This window comes from Branchiostoma belcheri, unplaced genomic scaffold (assembly GCF_001625305.1).
Source record: "Branchiostoma belcheri isolate BF01 breed outbred unplaced genomic scaffold, Haploidv18h27 scaffold124, whole genome shotgun sequence".
In the NCBI taxonomy this organism is placed as follows: domain Eukaryota; kingdom Metazoa; phylum Chordata; class Leptocardii; order Amphioxiformes; family Branchiostomatidae; genus Branchiostoma; species Branchiostoma belcheri.
The window spans coordinates 352,834-364,694 of record NW_017802647.1 but is presented as its reverse complement, the minus strand read 5'-3'; the positions used below and the strand labels follow the sequence as shown (position 1 = coordinate 364,694).

The 11,861-nt window shown below is 41.1% G+C and overlaps 2 protein-coding genes across 2 annotated transcripts; both read left to right on the top strand.

Moving 5' to 3' along the window:
• The first annotated feature begins 4,758 nt into the window (after positions 1-4,758).
• On the top strand, positions 4,759-5,891 carry LOC109463284. Its single transcript, XM_019760025.1, has one exon. It carries the CDS (start codon positions 5,068-5,070, stop codon positions 5,773-5,775), a length of 708 nt encoding a protein of 235 aa, XP_019615584.1. The 5' UTR covers positions 4,759-5,067; the 3' UTR covers positions 5,776-5,891.
• Positions 5,892-7,954: 2,063 nt separating this feature from the next.
• LOC109463299 lies at positions 7,955-10,791 on the top strand. Its single transcript, XM_019760046.1, has 5 exons — positions 7,955-8,196; positions 8,918-9,055; positions 9,364-9,513; positions 9,779-9,980; positions 10,535-10,791. Exons 1-5 carry the CDS (start codon positions 8,113-8,115, stop codon positions 10,636-10,638), a joined length of 678 nt encoding a protein of 225 aa, XP_019615605.1. The 5' UTR covers positions 7,955-8,112; the 3' UTR covers positions 10,639-10,791.
• Positions 10,792-11,861: the final 1,070 nt, after the last annotated feature.

Here is an 11,861-nt window from a genome sequence, read left to right as displayed (position 1 = left end):
CCCTCAAACCCTTAGCCGGAAGACAGGGAACAACAGACGATCGTGATAAACTGGACAGTGAGTGAGTGCTTGAGTGATTACTAGTTGTGTGTTATGTTTTAGGGTTTTCAATAAATCAGAAATAAAAAGGTAAGTCAAAAGGCAAGTTGTCTCACCTGTTCAAACTCTTCACTTTGTCTTCAAGTCATCTGGTCTGATGTGGGCAGAAGTTGTCCATCATCACAGGTTTCTCCCAGTCAGGACAGGAACGTCAGGACACACATAACTAATAAAATGAATAATTAGTGCAATGCCCCAAAATTAAACTATCCCTTTGGTTCATTGGATAGACGTACACAATGTTAAAAGTACATTTGTAGTATGTATAATATTGCGTCTTATTTCTTAACACATAGAAAAAATAAAGTTGTATGAGCATTGTCTCACCTGTACAAACTTTTCCCTTCACTGTGTTCAACTTTAAGTCAGCTGAGCCCTCATCTCTGTCTCTAAATTACCTCATCTGGTCCACTTTTCTCTTGTCAGGTTCAGACAGGAGTCCCCACTACTGCATCAGTCAGCAGCCACCTAACTATACAGATGTTAGATGTTACACACTTGTGTCAAATAACACCAAATAGCTGTAGGTAAAATGCAGAATTCATATTTTTCTCACCTGATATTCCTCTTGGGTCTTCAAATCATTGATCTTGTCCAATCTGTCTTGTCAGGTTCAGACAGGAGTCCTCACTTCTGCATCAGTCAGCAGCCACCTAACTATACAGACATTACAAGTTGTCACACATTCTCAAATAACACTAAATAGCTGCAGGTAAAATGCAGAATTCAGATTTTTCTCACCTGATATTCCTCTTGGGTCTTCAAATCATTGGTCTTGTCCAATCTGTCTTGTCAGGTTCAGACAGTAGTCCTTACTACTGCACCAGTCAGCAGCCACCTATAAACTATACAGACATTAGATGTTACACACTTGTCTCAAATAACTTTAGTAAACAGTAGATTGCAGAATTCAGATTTTTCTCACCTGATAGTCATCTGAGGTCTTCTGGTCCAATCTTCTCTTGTTGGGTTCAGACAGGAGTCCTCACTACTGCATCAGTCAGCAGCCACCTAACTATACAGACATTACAAGCCGTTACACTTTCTCAAATAATACCAAATAGCTGCAGGTAAAATGCAGAATTCTTATTTTTCTCACCTGATATTCCTCATGGGTCTTCAAATCATCTTGTCTGGTCCAATCTGTCTTGTCAGGTTCAGACAGGAGTCCCCACTACTGCATTAGTCAGCAGCCAGCTAACTATACAGACATTACAAGTTACACACTTGTCTGAAATAACACCATGGCCAAATAGCTGCAGGTAAAATGCAGAATTCAGATTTTGCTCACCTGATATTTCTCTTGGGTCTTCAAATAATCTTGTCTGCTGGTCCAATCTGTCTCGTCAGATTCAGACAGTAGTCCTCACTACTGCATCAGTCAGCAGCCACCTAACTATACAGACATTACAAGTTACACACTTGTCTCAAATTAAAAACTAGCAATGCACACATGTACACACACACACCTTAAATATATTAATTTTAACATACCTCATACCTCACACATACCTCAACGAAAACTCTACATAATGACCATAAAAATGGAGATAGAAACAACATTAAAATAAATCAACCCCCTTCAACTGAAACTTTATGTGGAATACGAAAAAACTCAAAAGCGCAAAATGTTTTGAAAACAGTAATTGCTTCCTTTAAGCATAGTTAACTGTAGTGTTTGCGCCAGAAATACTTGGCCTTGGTCACTACTATTTACTGAATTACTCTGATAAGGAAACGAACAAGCTTTTAAATTACACATCATACGTTGCAAATGATAATGAAGAACGAAAGCATGATCAACTCGACATAACTAGTTTTCAAACGTTTTGTATCGTATTCATTTCGGCCTGAAGCTTTGAGGGCCCCATTTTGTTTACGCCAAATTTTTGGCGGGAAAATAACTAATTATGTACACCGGCACATTCCAACAGCTGTTTGGAACCACGTGGAGATAAAGAAAAAAAGGGTTTGGTCAATGCAGAATTTCCTTCGACAAATATAACCTTGAAACGCTGAACAATAGACTAAAAAGACATGCACATACATTTAAGCGCGTACCACACATTAAATATGTTGTTGAAAACGCGGCAACTTGATAAACTTTTTCTAAACCTGTCTAAAAATTGTTAAAATGAGAACGGTCACTCCCTAATTCAAAAATTGGTCATTTCTTACGGAATATAACTTGACAGGTCATACTATAGTTGCTAAGGAATAATGTCAGCCAAACAATTTGCTGGTTTACCTGCAACCAGCGAAGTTGTCTCCATGCCACATACTTCCCAACTGTCTCGCCATGTTGTCTTCTCCAAAATTCGCCAGGTCAGGAAATCCTCATTTTCTCTTCAAAACATCACCAGAACAACACAAATCCACAGCACAAACTCCCAGATATTCTGCTGCACGCTTACCAAGACATTCTACCGACGAAAACGTCTAAAAGTACCTAGAAATTTGTAAAAAAAAATCAGCCCAGAGTATTCCCGTCGTACGAAATCGCCATTTTGAAGGGACCGTACCAAACTTGTTTTTACACAGGTGTGCAGAACGTCCGTGCATAATTAATGTGAAGTTGATAATCTAATTATGACGACCAATGACGGCCCATTTCGGTGCCAGGCACTTATATGCGTCGAAGAAGGACGATTAGATTATCTAACGTTGATGTCAATCTCGGTAAAAAAAATGGGTAAAAATGCAGCTACAGGGCACCTTTAAATTAGTATTTCTATCATCACAAATAAACGTTTTCAAGAATAAGCTGTTATGTGGCCACAGTATGAAATATAATACTCTTGACCAATTTTCCTATTAACTGTAAATTCATTTATTTTCGCGGGGACTTTATTCCGTTCCACACACACACGCAAACCTGTCCGTGGTGCTGAACACCTTCCACACACAGGAAACTCAATTTAGTGTTTAGCTCTAAGGTAGCAAAACGTATCCCTCCAATTTCCTCAACAATCAAAGCAGTTACTGTCTTTTAGGCCGTGTTGATTTGATTATATGGAGGACATCTTCTTGGAACCCCAAAACTGATGCGAGCGTGCGAATAAAAAAGAACTTTTGCAAAAAAAAGTTGCTTTTATCATGATATCTACGTAGTCGTGAAGCTTGATCAAATGACACTGAGTGTGGTATGGCGAATAACCTACTCTTCAAAGTCGGCGGAGATCAAGTTATCGTGTTCACAAACAGACAGACACACGAACGCCCCTGAAAACATAATCTTATTGGCGAAGGTAATAAAAGTTCAATATGTTGCACTTAGCCAACCAACCTCTAGGGGCGCTGTTGAGTGGTCCAATGAATGCACCTCGCAGTTGTTAGTTAATTCGGCATTTGGAGACCAAACCTAGTTTCCAAGTATGCCGGTGGGTTTGGATCAATAGAGACTTCTAACAACTGACTGAAGTATGCTACCAGTTACTGAGAACTGTTTTTTTTAACCGTGGGTGGTATAATCAAGGACGTTGGTATAACCCGATGCTATTTATGTAGTTTATGCGGTGGAGTTTAATAAATGTACCATGAAACAGACACAAAGACAGGCAAAACACATCATGACATCCCCTACATAATATAAGCTATAACGTTACATATCATACAGAAGGAGAGTATTGCACTTAGCCAACCAACCTCTAGGGGCGCTGTTGAGTGGTCCAATGAATGCACCTCGCAGTTGTTAGTTGATCTTCGGCATTTGGAGACCAAACCTATCATCATTGAAATTGTCTTTTGTTACACGTCGGTGTCAACAGCGCTCTATCCCATACAATTTTGCCTGACGTCTATTAAAGTTTGCCCGACCTACCGACCGGGCCGTTGACCTTCCATGCAGCATGCCAAGGTCGCGATCGCTGCTAGAACTGTTTAGAAACACGTCATAGGACCATGTACCACGTCACCGTTACGACACAAGCCTCAGCTCAGGTATAGAAAAGTCACGCGCCTGGACGGAAACTTCGGTGTTAAATTGTTTTATTGTCGTAGACTTATAAATCTCCGGATCCGGAGGTTATTGAATCAAGTTAATAATATCTGAACTAGATGGCTTGTAGTGATACTAGTAGTTGAAGGCATTCCGAGAGCGCTATGGTATTATGAGTCCCGGGATCCTTTGCAGGATTTCTGTGTCCGTAGAGTTTGAAAATAAGCTGTAGTTATTAGAAAAGCGGCAGGGAGGTACTACCGTAGCTTCGTTGTGTAACGGCATATCTCGTCACCAAGACGTCTACTACTACTATACGTATGCAAAGCATCGACAAGCCACGGGGTCTTTTCAACAGATTTAGGACATCATCAAGCAAACACTGCTAAGGGAAATTATTGTCTCCTCGTCATGGCAGATAGAGCAACATAGACTATGACATTCCTACATAACGCCTAAATGTTGCAGGAAGCTGACTATTGTAGAATTAAGCATATAATGCCAAAATATGTCAAAGTTAAAATCATTGTCCTGAATTTATAAACTGTTGTACTCGCTTCGTTCGTGCTCAAATTACAGAAGAATTCCGGTCCAGGGCGATTGGGTGGTGATTGTTTTGAGTTATAGCCCCGCTCCCTGCCTCCCTCCTCATGCAAACACTCGTGCTTCATTTTTAATTAAAGACCTGTTACACGATGTTTTTTCCACATCCTTCATTGTGCACGGCAAACACAAATTGACAGCAGTTTAAAGCAAACGCCTGTCACATGTTGTATATTTGGACTCCGCGGCCTCTCGGACAGCCTTATAAAGAACCCTGACAAACGTGCGTGCAAATCGGCGAGGAAGTACAAATTACAGCTGTCAGCTCCACAACAGGTCTCTCCAGTCCCGAGGGAGCAAACACCTTTCAGAGCTGGGCTGGTTTGTACAGACTGTGTCAGGTGGGTAGCAAGAGGATACAACTCGCTATAGAAACGCCGTCAGGAGAGGACTATTCTGTGAGCGCTTTGCTGATCCCCGTAAGCTGGATGCAGGAAGGGCATCGACCGGGACCCAAAAAGGCTGCAGGCATGGTGAAGTCAGACGGCCTCCAGGCGGAGCTACCCGCGCCCGTCCGGTTCTCACCCGTACCCGAGCCTCCTAAACACCTGGGGAACAGTCTTAAACGTGTCCTACTGGTCTCTAACATCAATGAAGAGAAGAGGTTGCAGCGGCGTCTGAAGGACCTGGATATAAAACAGAACCGCGAGACGGAACGACTCAGAGATCAGCAGGAAAGATTCGTCAAGTCGCTTCGCGAAGAGATGCAGCAAGAACAGGCCCAGATGAAGAGAAGGTCGTCTATCCCACACATACACGTCACAAACCACCTCGAACTCCCAGTGGTCTGCGATCCTAGGAAAGTCGCTCTAGAGCAGAAGAAATTGAATGGAGATTCGCGCAGACGGGCGTCGGTAGCGGTGCCGAGTTTACCGCATATTTCCGCGGAGTTGCGCAACAGTCACCACAGACACAGGAGGCCGTCTCTGCCGGAATCAACTATCGAAGACGTGCCCAAGTTGCCGGCGATCGGGGAAGACTCCTTCAAGGCCGTACAAGACAGTAGATTTCAGAGTCTTGAACAAGCGCTGGTGAGAAACTCTGAAGGTAAAACTTTGAAAAGTAACCATGGGGATGAAAAATCAACAACAACATCAACACCGGACGATGATGCTGAAGGAGACCATGTAGAGTGACGTTCAAGTTCAACAGATGTAACAGCAAAACGTACTCAAGAAATAAACAGACATAGCAGCGCTATTCGCCGATGCTCTGAACAAGAGACATTATACGCTGGTCTCCAAAAAAGAGGCAAAGACTACAGCTAGCAGTGAGTAACATCAATGTTATCAAGAGTGGTCAACACTGAAGTGTATCGCAAAACATGCTAGACTTCCAATCTCAGTGCAAGAATTGCAACTTGAAAAAGTCTATCTTATACTAGTAGATGTTCGGTGAAGGTGACGCTTATCAGTTATATATTCCCACACGTAGATGATTTTGTTGCTGATGAAATGGCCATATATAAGAAATGGTTGTTGTTTATGTTGATTATCACGAAACAATAACGGTGTGCGTGGCATTTCTGTGTTGCTTATGAAATTGAAATGCATGAAATATCATTCACGTCTGAACCTTGCCAATATATATATAAGTATTATTCTTAATACAATTCGCCTATTCAAATTAGTTCCAAAATCAAGGTACTCCTTGAAAACGTTTGCATGGAACACATTTTTATCAAGTCACAGATAATCTTATTTCCTTTCGGAGATCCATAGATTCAGGTAAGGTTTTCTAAAACACTGTGACAGCACAGATTTGCTCATCTTTCTTCTCTTGTTGCTCCCGATATTGTATACTGCCATTACCAAACAGAATGTATCTCACGTGCTATATCCTATCAAAATCTACTCGTATAGCCATAGATGAATAGGGTGTTGCCATGGCTAGGAATATTCTTATATTTAGACGCAAAAGACTATGGTTATAATCGAATCTCTAAACAATAGTAGCTAACGTCTTCATGATAGATGGATATCGATTATGTCGACGAATGAAGGAGGGTTCCACGCCAACGTATCTTATTCGAGGTCATTTGGATTTCATTGGAATAAAGCTGTTCTTATGTAAATGACACCAAATTATCGATATTTTGTCAACATGCATAACTGTGAGGAGCTTGTGACAAGTTAATAGAGGTGAATATATATCGATACATTCTTGTATATCTTATTTATCATTATTACACTGATGAGAGAGGCAAGTTGATACATACACCTGAAGCAGTCATTCAGTTAACAGTTCACAAACCAACCTATCAATGGACTAAATGCTCAGTATTTGTCGACCTCCATTTACAGTTCTAACGAAATATTGTGTACAGACTTCACAGCTATGGCCTTTTGTTCTGGACGCAAAGTTATACTAGTACTGTACATGGGAACTGCGGAGGGGCTGTGATATCCTAGCAATTAGCCAGGCTCAAAGATATATATGGCCTCCTTGTTTACAACCCTACAGGTCTATTTGTGGATTCGCGCTGTGGGGTCGACACGTACCTCTTGGATCACCAAAATACCTCCCTGTGGTATTCTGTAATAAAGAACAGGTGTTGAGTACTAATATATAAACGAAAAGCCCAGAGCAAAAAATGGTTCTACTTTACTGGTAAGACTTTACATAAGGACAGGGACAATGGAGAATCGTGCTGAATTGGGTCTCCTTGAAAATTTATGGTCAACTTCCCAAATTCAAAGGATATTGGCTGTCATTGGCGTGGTGACGAAGGTATAATAAAACTGCATTTCCACTTATGTATTCGACGGTTACGGCACCTATATACCCCAATAATATTAAATCAATATCAATTTAACGTTAACGTTATAAGTTATGTATTCAACGTTATGAGATAACGTTAACGTGTTACTGTGTAATTCAACGGCTTTGGTAAATAAGCTCTTTTTTTACTCTGTGCGAATTAAAGTATCATAAATCTTCACATTGTATCCTTTCTTTGTTTGATTTTGTACAGTGTGTCTTCATGATCACGCCGACACACTTGTCTACTCCAGAAGGTAACAGGTGTAAACACCTGTTGATGTCGTAAAACCGCAGGCCCGTTTTGCGACGGTTCGCCGTCACGGGGCAAACCTCTACAAGAATGTAGTCTTCCGCTTGCCATAAATTTGTACAATTTGACGAATAAGTCGCTTTATTTGATGCTAAATTATCTTTTTGAAATGATTTTTGTGATGAAAGTTCGCATCAAAGGTAATACCAAACAAAATGGAGATGATTTAGGCTCTATGAGTTAGGCTCTATGTTGTGCGGAAGGACATATGACCCCGTCCAAAACGGGGGTAATCAAACTGACCCGTCTCCTAGCAACGGCAAGCCTTGTATCGGGTTGATCCCCTCATAAGTTATTTATGTGACCGGCACAACAATATGTCTCCTTTTGTGTACAGATAATCTATTCCAGCGGCCACTTTGTGGGATTTTCTCACTGTGTGTCCACGGAAGAGTTTACAATGACAGCGGCGCAAACAGCAGCGGGGTACGGGCAGGGCACGTTCTCCTCCACCGTCCTCACTAACCGGGGGGACAACATGACGGTGAGTCGTTATGTCCAAGCAGATCTTTCAGCTGTGGCCGCAAAAGGCAGTATCAAATTGGCCAGGCAGTATCCATTAGCCATACAGTGTCCTTTGGCCACCCGTTGGCTAATGGACACCCATCTGGCCAATGGATACTGCCTGGCCACCGTATGATCTGCTTGGAGATTAGGTGAGTCGGTCAACATCAGGTCACATAGTTGGGGCAACAAGCTCATTAAGAACTTATTAGCGTATTTGTCCTGTAATCAGGCGATGTATTAAACATGGCTTCTCTACATCACGGAAAGCTTTTGAACTCACCAAGGACAACCGACTTGACTCTGGTCTGGTGTGGTCTTGCAACTCGTATGTGTAACAGTCACAAATCCTCAACTTTGTTTACAAAATAGCATGGAGGTAGAAAAAAGAGACTCTTTTTTCTACCTCCATGAAAATAGTAAGGAAGACATCTTTACTCGCAAACTTAATGCCAGAAAGGAAAAAAAAAGTAACGTTACACAATCCTATTGTTTTAACATTTTTCTTTGATATACCAAGGACATTCTATCGAACTCTTAGTAGCCACAGAAAAATCTTACAGATCTTCTATTACGTGTAACGTTATAACAACAACGTTACACCCCCATGAACAAATTCCTGTACACAGTAGCCATTATGTTGTTGTTGTTGTAGTTGTAGTAGGAGTGTTTACTGATGGTTTCTCTCTCTGTTTTTGCAGGTGTTGTCGGACCTTCCCTACCCGAGATCGGAGAGACCGCCCCTCTCCCCGTCCAAGGGTTACCGCCCCATGCACAGATCCACGCTCACCCTGGAGAAGAACCCCTTCAAATCCGACCACAAGACAACAGTCAAACATGTAAATACCAATAAAATGTCTTATTAGTAGCTGCATATAGTCATGCATGACTTCATACTACATGTACATGGCCCCAGATTTGTCATCCTACAACGTTCGGTTTTATAACTATGCTGAGCCCATCCATATTCAAAACTTTTGTATTATTTGTAAAAGACACTGAATTAAAAAGCTTAAAAGCAGCAGAAGGCATGGCTAGGGAGTACCTTACTAAGAGGAGCAACGGACCAAATTCTGACCTGGGCACTTAGGCAGGCAATGTTTTAATTCTAGGTAACATTTTTACTTTAAATGTATGTATTCATCAGTTCTACAGTGGTGACAAGGCCTTGCCCGCAGTCAGCCGTCCAGCCAAGATGCCGTCCATGCACACCTCACAGATAGACCTGAAGGTTACCAAGGATACGTACCTCCACACACATCACAGGAACGCCTTTCTCATTCCTCCAACTGTGCCGGTAAGTCATGGTGGATTTTGGCATGATTTATAATTACTTCTGGGATGGAGGTATTGTTTTGGGTGGCCCTGGTTTAGGGGGGTTTGTATGTTTGGGTTCCACATGTGGGAAGAAAGATGTAATAGTTGAGTATGTTATACATTAACAAGTGTATGAATGATTATCCATTCTATAATGGGGTATGTCATGATGATTGTGGAATAATAACCCTGCAGTTTGCTTTTCTGCTAAAGGACAACTTTCTTTGTTTCTGTACTTGCAACAGGCAACAGTGGAACACGAACCTTCCAACATCAACAGACACAACCAGCGCGGAGGGTTTGACATGAGACGGGTTCTGGTCAACCCGAGCCAGTCGCTGGACTACTGGACAACGTACGCACGCATCCACGACAAGGTGGGGCACCAACGGGGGCCGGGAGCGCCCAGGGTTCCGACAGCACCTGAGCGATACAACATTCTATCAGGTTAGCAGAACAAGCTTGATTTCTTTTTATATTTACAGAAGGAAAACATATTGTTTTTGCTGTTTCCTCTTCTTCTCTAAACCTAAAAGGTCAATGACCTGAACCAGACAGCTATCACCATGGTAACTAGTGTTGGGTTACATCATGTTGCAATTTTATAACAGGATGGACTTAGACTCCTGTCTGACCATATATATGAATGTGTTTGAGTAAGAATTAACAGAGCAGACCATATGGGAAGGTAAACATTATGCATTTGCTTTGCAAATGTTACCTTTCTAGTTCAAGTTTGATTTGTTAGAATGGAGTTAAGAGCTTAGGCTATTTCAGAAGACCCGGAATGATAGGTTTGGGTAGTAGAACCTTCCAGTCAGTATTTTGCATTGTCCATCTCACATAGATGTGCTTTTAAATTCTTCCACCTAGTGTCTGGGTTTCCTTACAATAGCATTTTGTTTCTAATTCACAGCATGCTACAATTTTAAACTTCTGTTATTGAATGTGGGTGTGAGAGCATAACACTTAAAAGCTTTCTTGCCTTTTCTTCTTTTTAGGAGCGTCCCTTGCCCACGGGAGGAGAGAGAGTTTCCAACGGACATCAGGAAACAGGGTACTGAACAACATCAGGGCCAACAACAGCAGTGTCCTCTTAGGATGACCTTGTTTGAAATAACCTTCAACCCACAAGCCCTCCAGACTCGCATTGAACTCTTCAGAGATACTGCTTAGAGTATGGGACTTGTGTATGAATCAGTGTTACTCCTGCCAGTGGTCACTTTTGTGGCGGCTTAAAATCTACATATCATATATAAATAAGAAAGAGATACATTTTGTAGCTACCTGGTGGTACAGGTTCATCTTATAATGTCAAACATCAGTGTCCAGACATTATAGGGTGTGGCTTACAAAACATAAAGCTAAGCATGAGGAAATAATGCCAAATACCAGTTTTCCTCCAAGCTGTTTTTGTCCAGACTTCTTGTGAATTTTTTTTGCTATGCAGTGAACGAGAACCAAAGAAAGTTTGGTGCAGCCTAAGAAATATCTACCATATATTTTTGTATATCATCGCTGCTACTGTCAGGATTATGGACTAATGCTGCACTTTTACAGGAAGATTTGAGATATGCTGCATTTTTCATTAGAAATAGGATACATGTACGTAAAGGTTATACAATAAAATCTTGACTATTTTGTTCTACAAATTCTTGACAAGACCAATTGGGACAAAATTGAGGACTCAGAACCCAAAATTAAGGCAATTTACAGTGACCTCTTGGTTCATTTTTGATCTGTTGACAATTATTATAATGACAATATGGGGGTTTTATAAAAAGATAATTGTACAAAATAAAGAGAATTTCATCAACATATCTGACAGTGCATTTAGCTTTATTTGAAGCACATATACTATATAGCAAATAAGACATCACTGATAGTACATCCACATACATGTCATGTACAATGTACATCAAATTTTACAACTTAATTCATGTCAAAAGATGGAACAAAACCTGTAGCATTCTCATCTTGTACCTGTAGTATTCTCTTAAGCCTGCTTTGTGGTTGCTGAAACTTGCCATAAGCCTATTGATGGTCCAACTGTGGCTTGCATGAAAAGTACATGTACTCCAAATGTTGGTAACTTAATTATACAGGCAACATGTACAATGCCTACATGTTTAACATATGTTGAAAGCCTTTCATGTCAAGCCCTTCTTGCTAACAGCTAAGAGGTTGAAGGTAAGGCATTTATTCAAGCTTTACATACATTTGAGACTCCAAGCTTGTAGACTAGGCAAGTTACAATTAAAGCCACCCATACATGTACATGCCAAGTCCTTCCTTTTCAGCATCATGTACAAGCTGTCATGCTTTCAT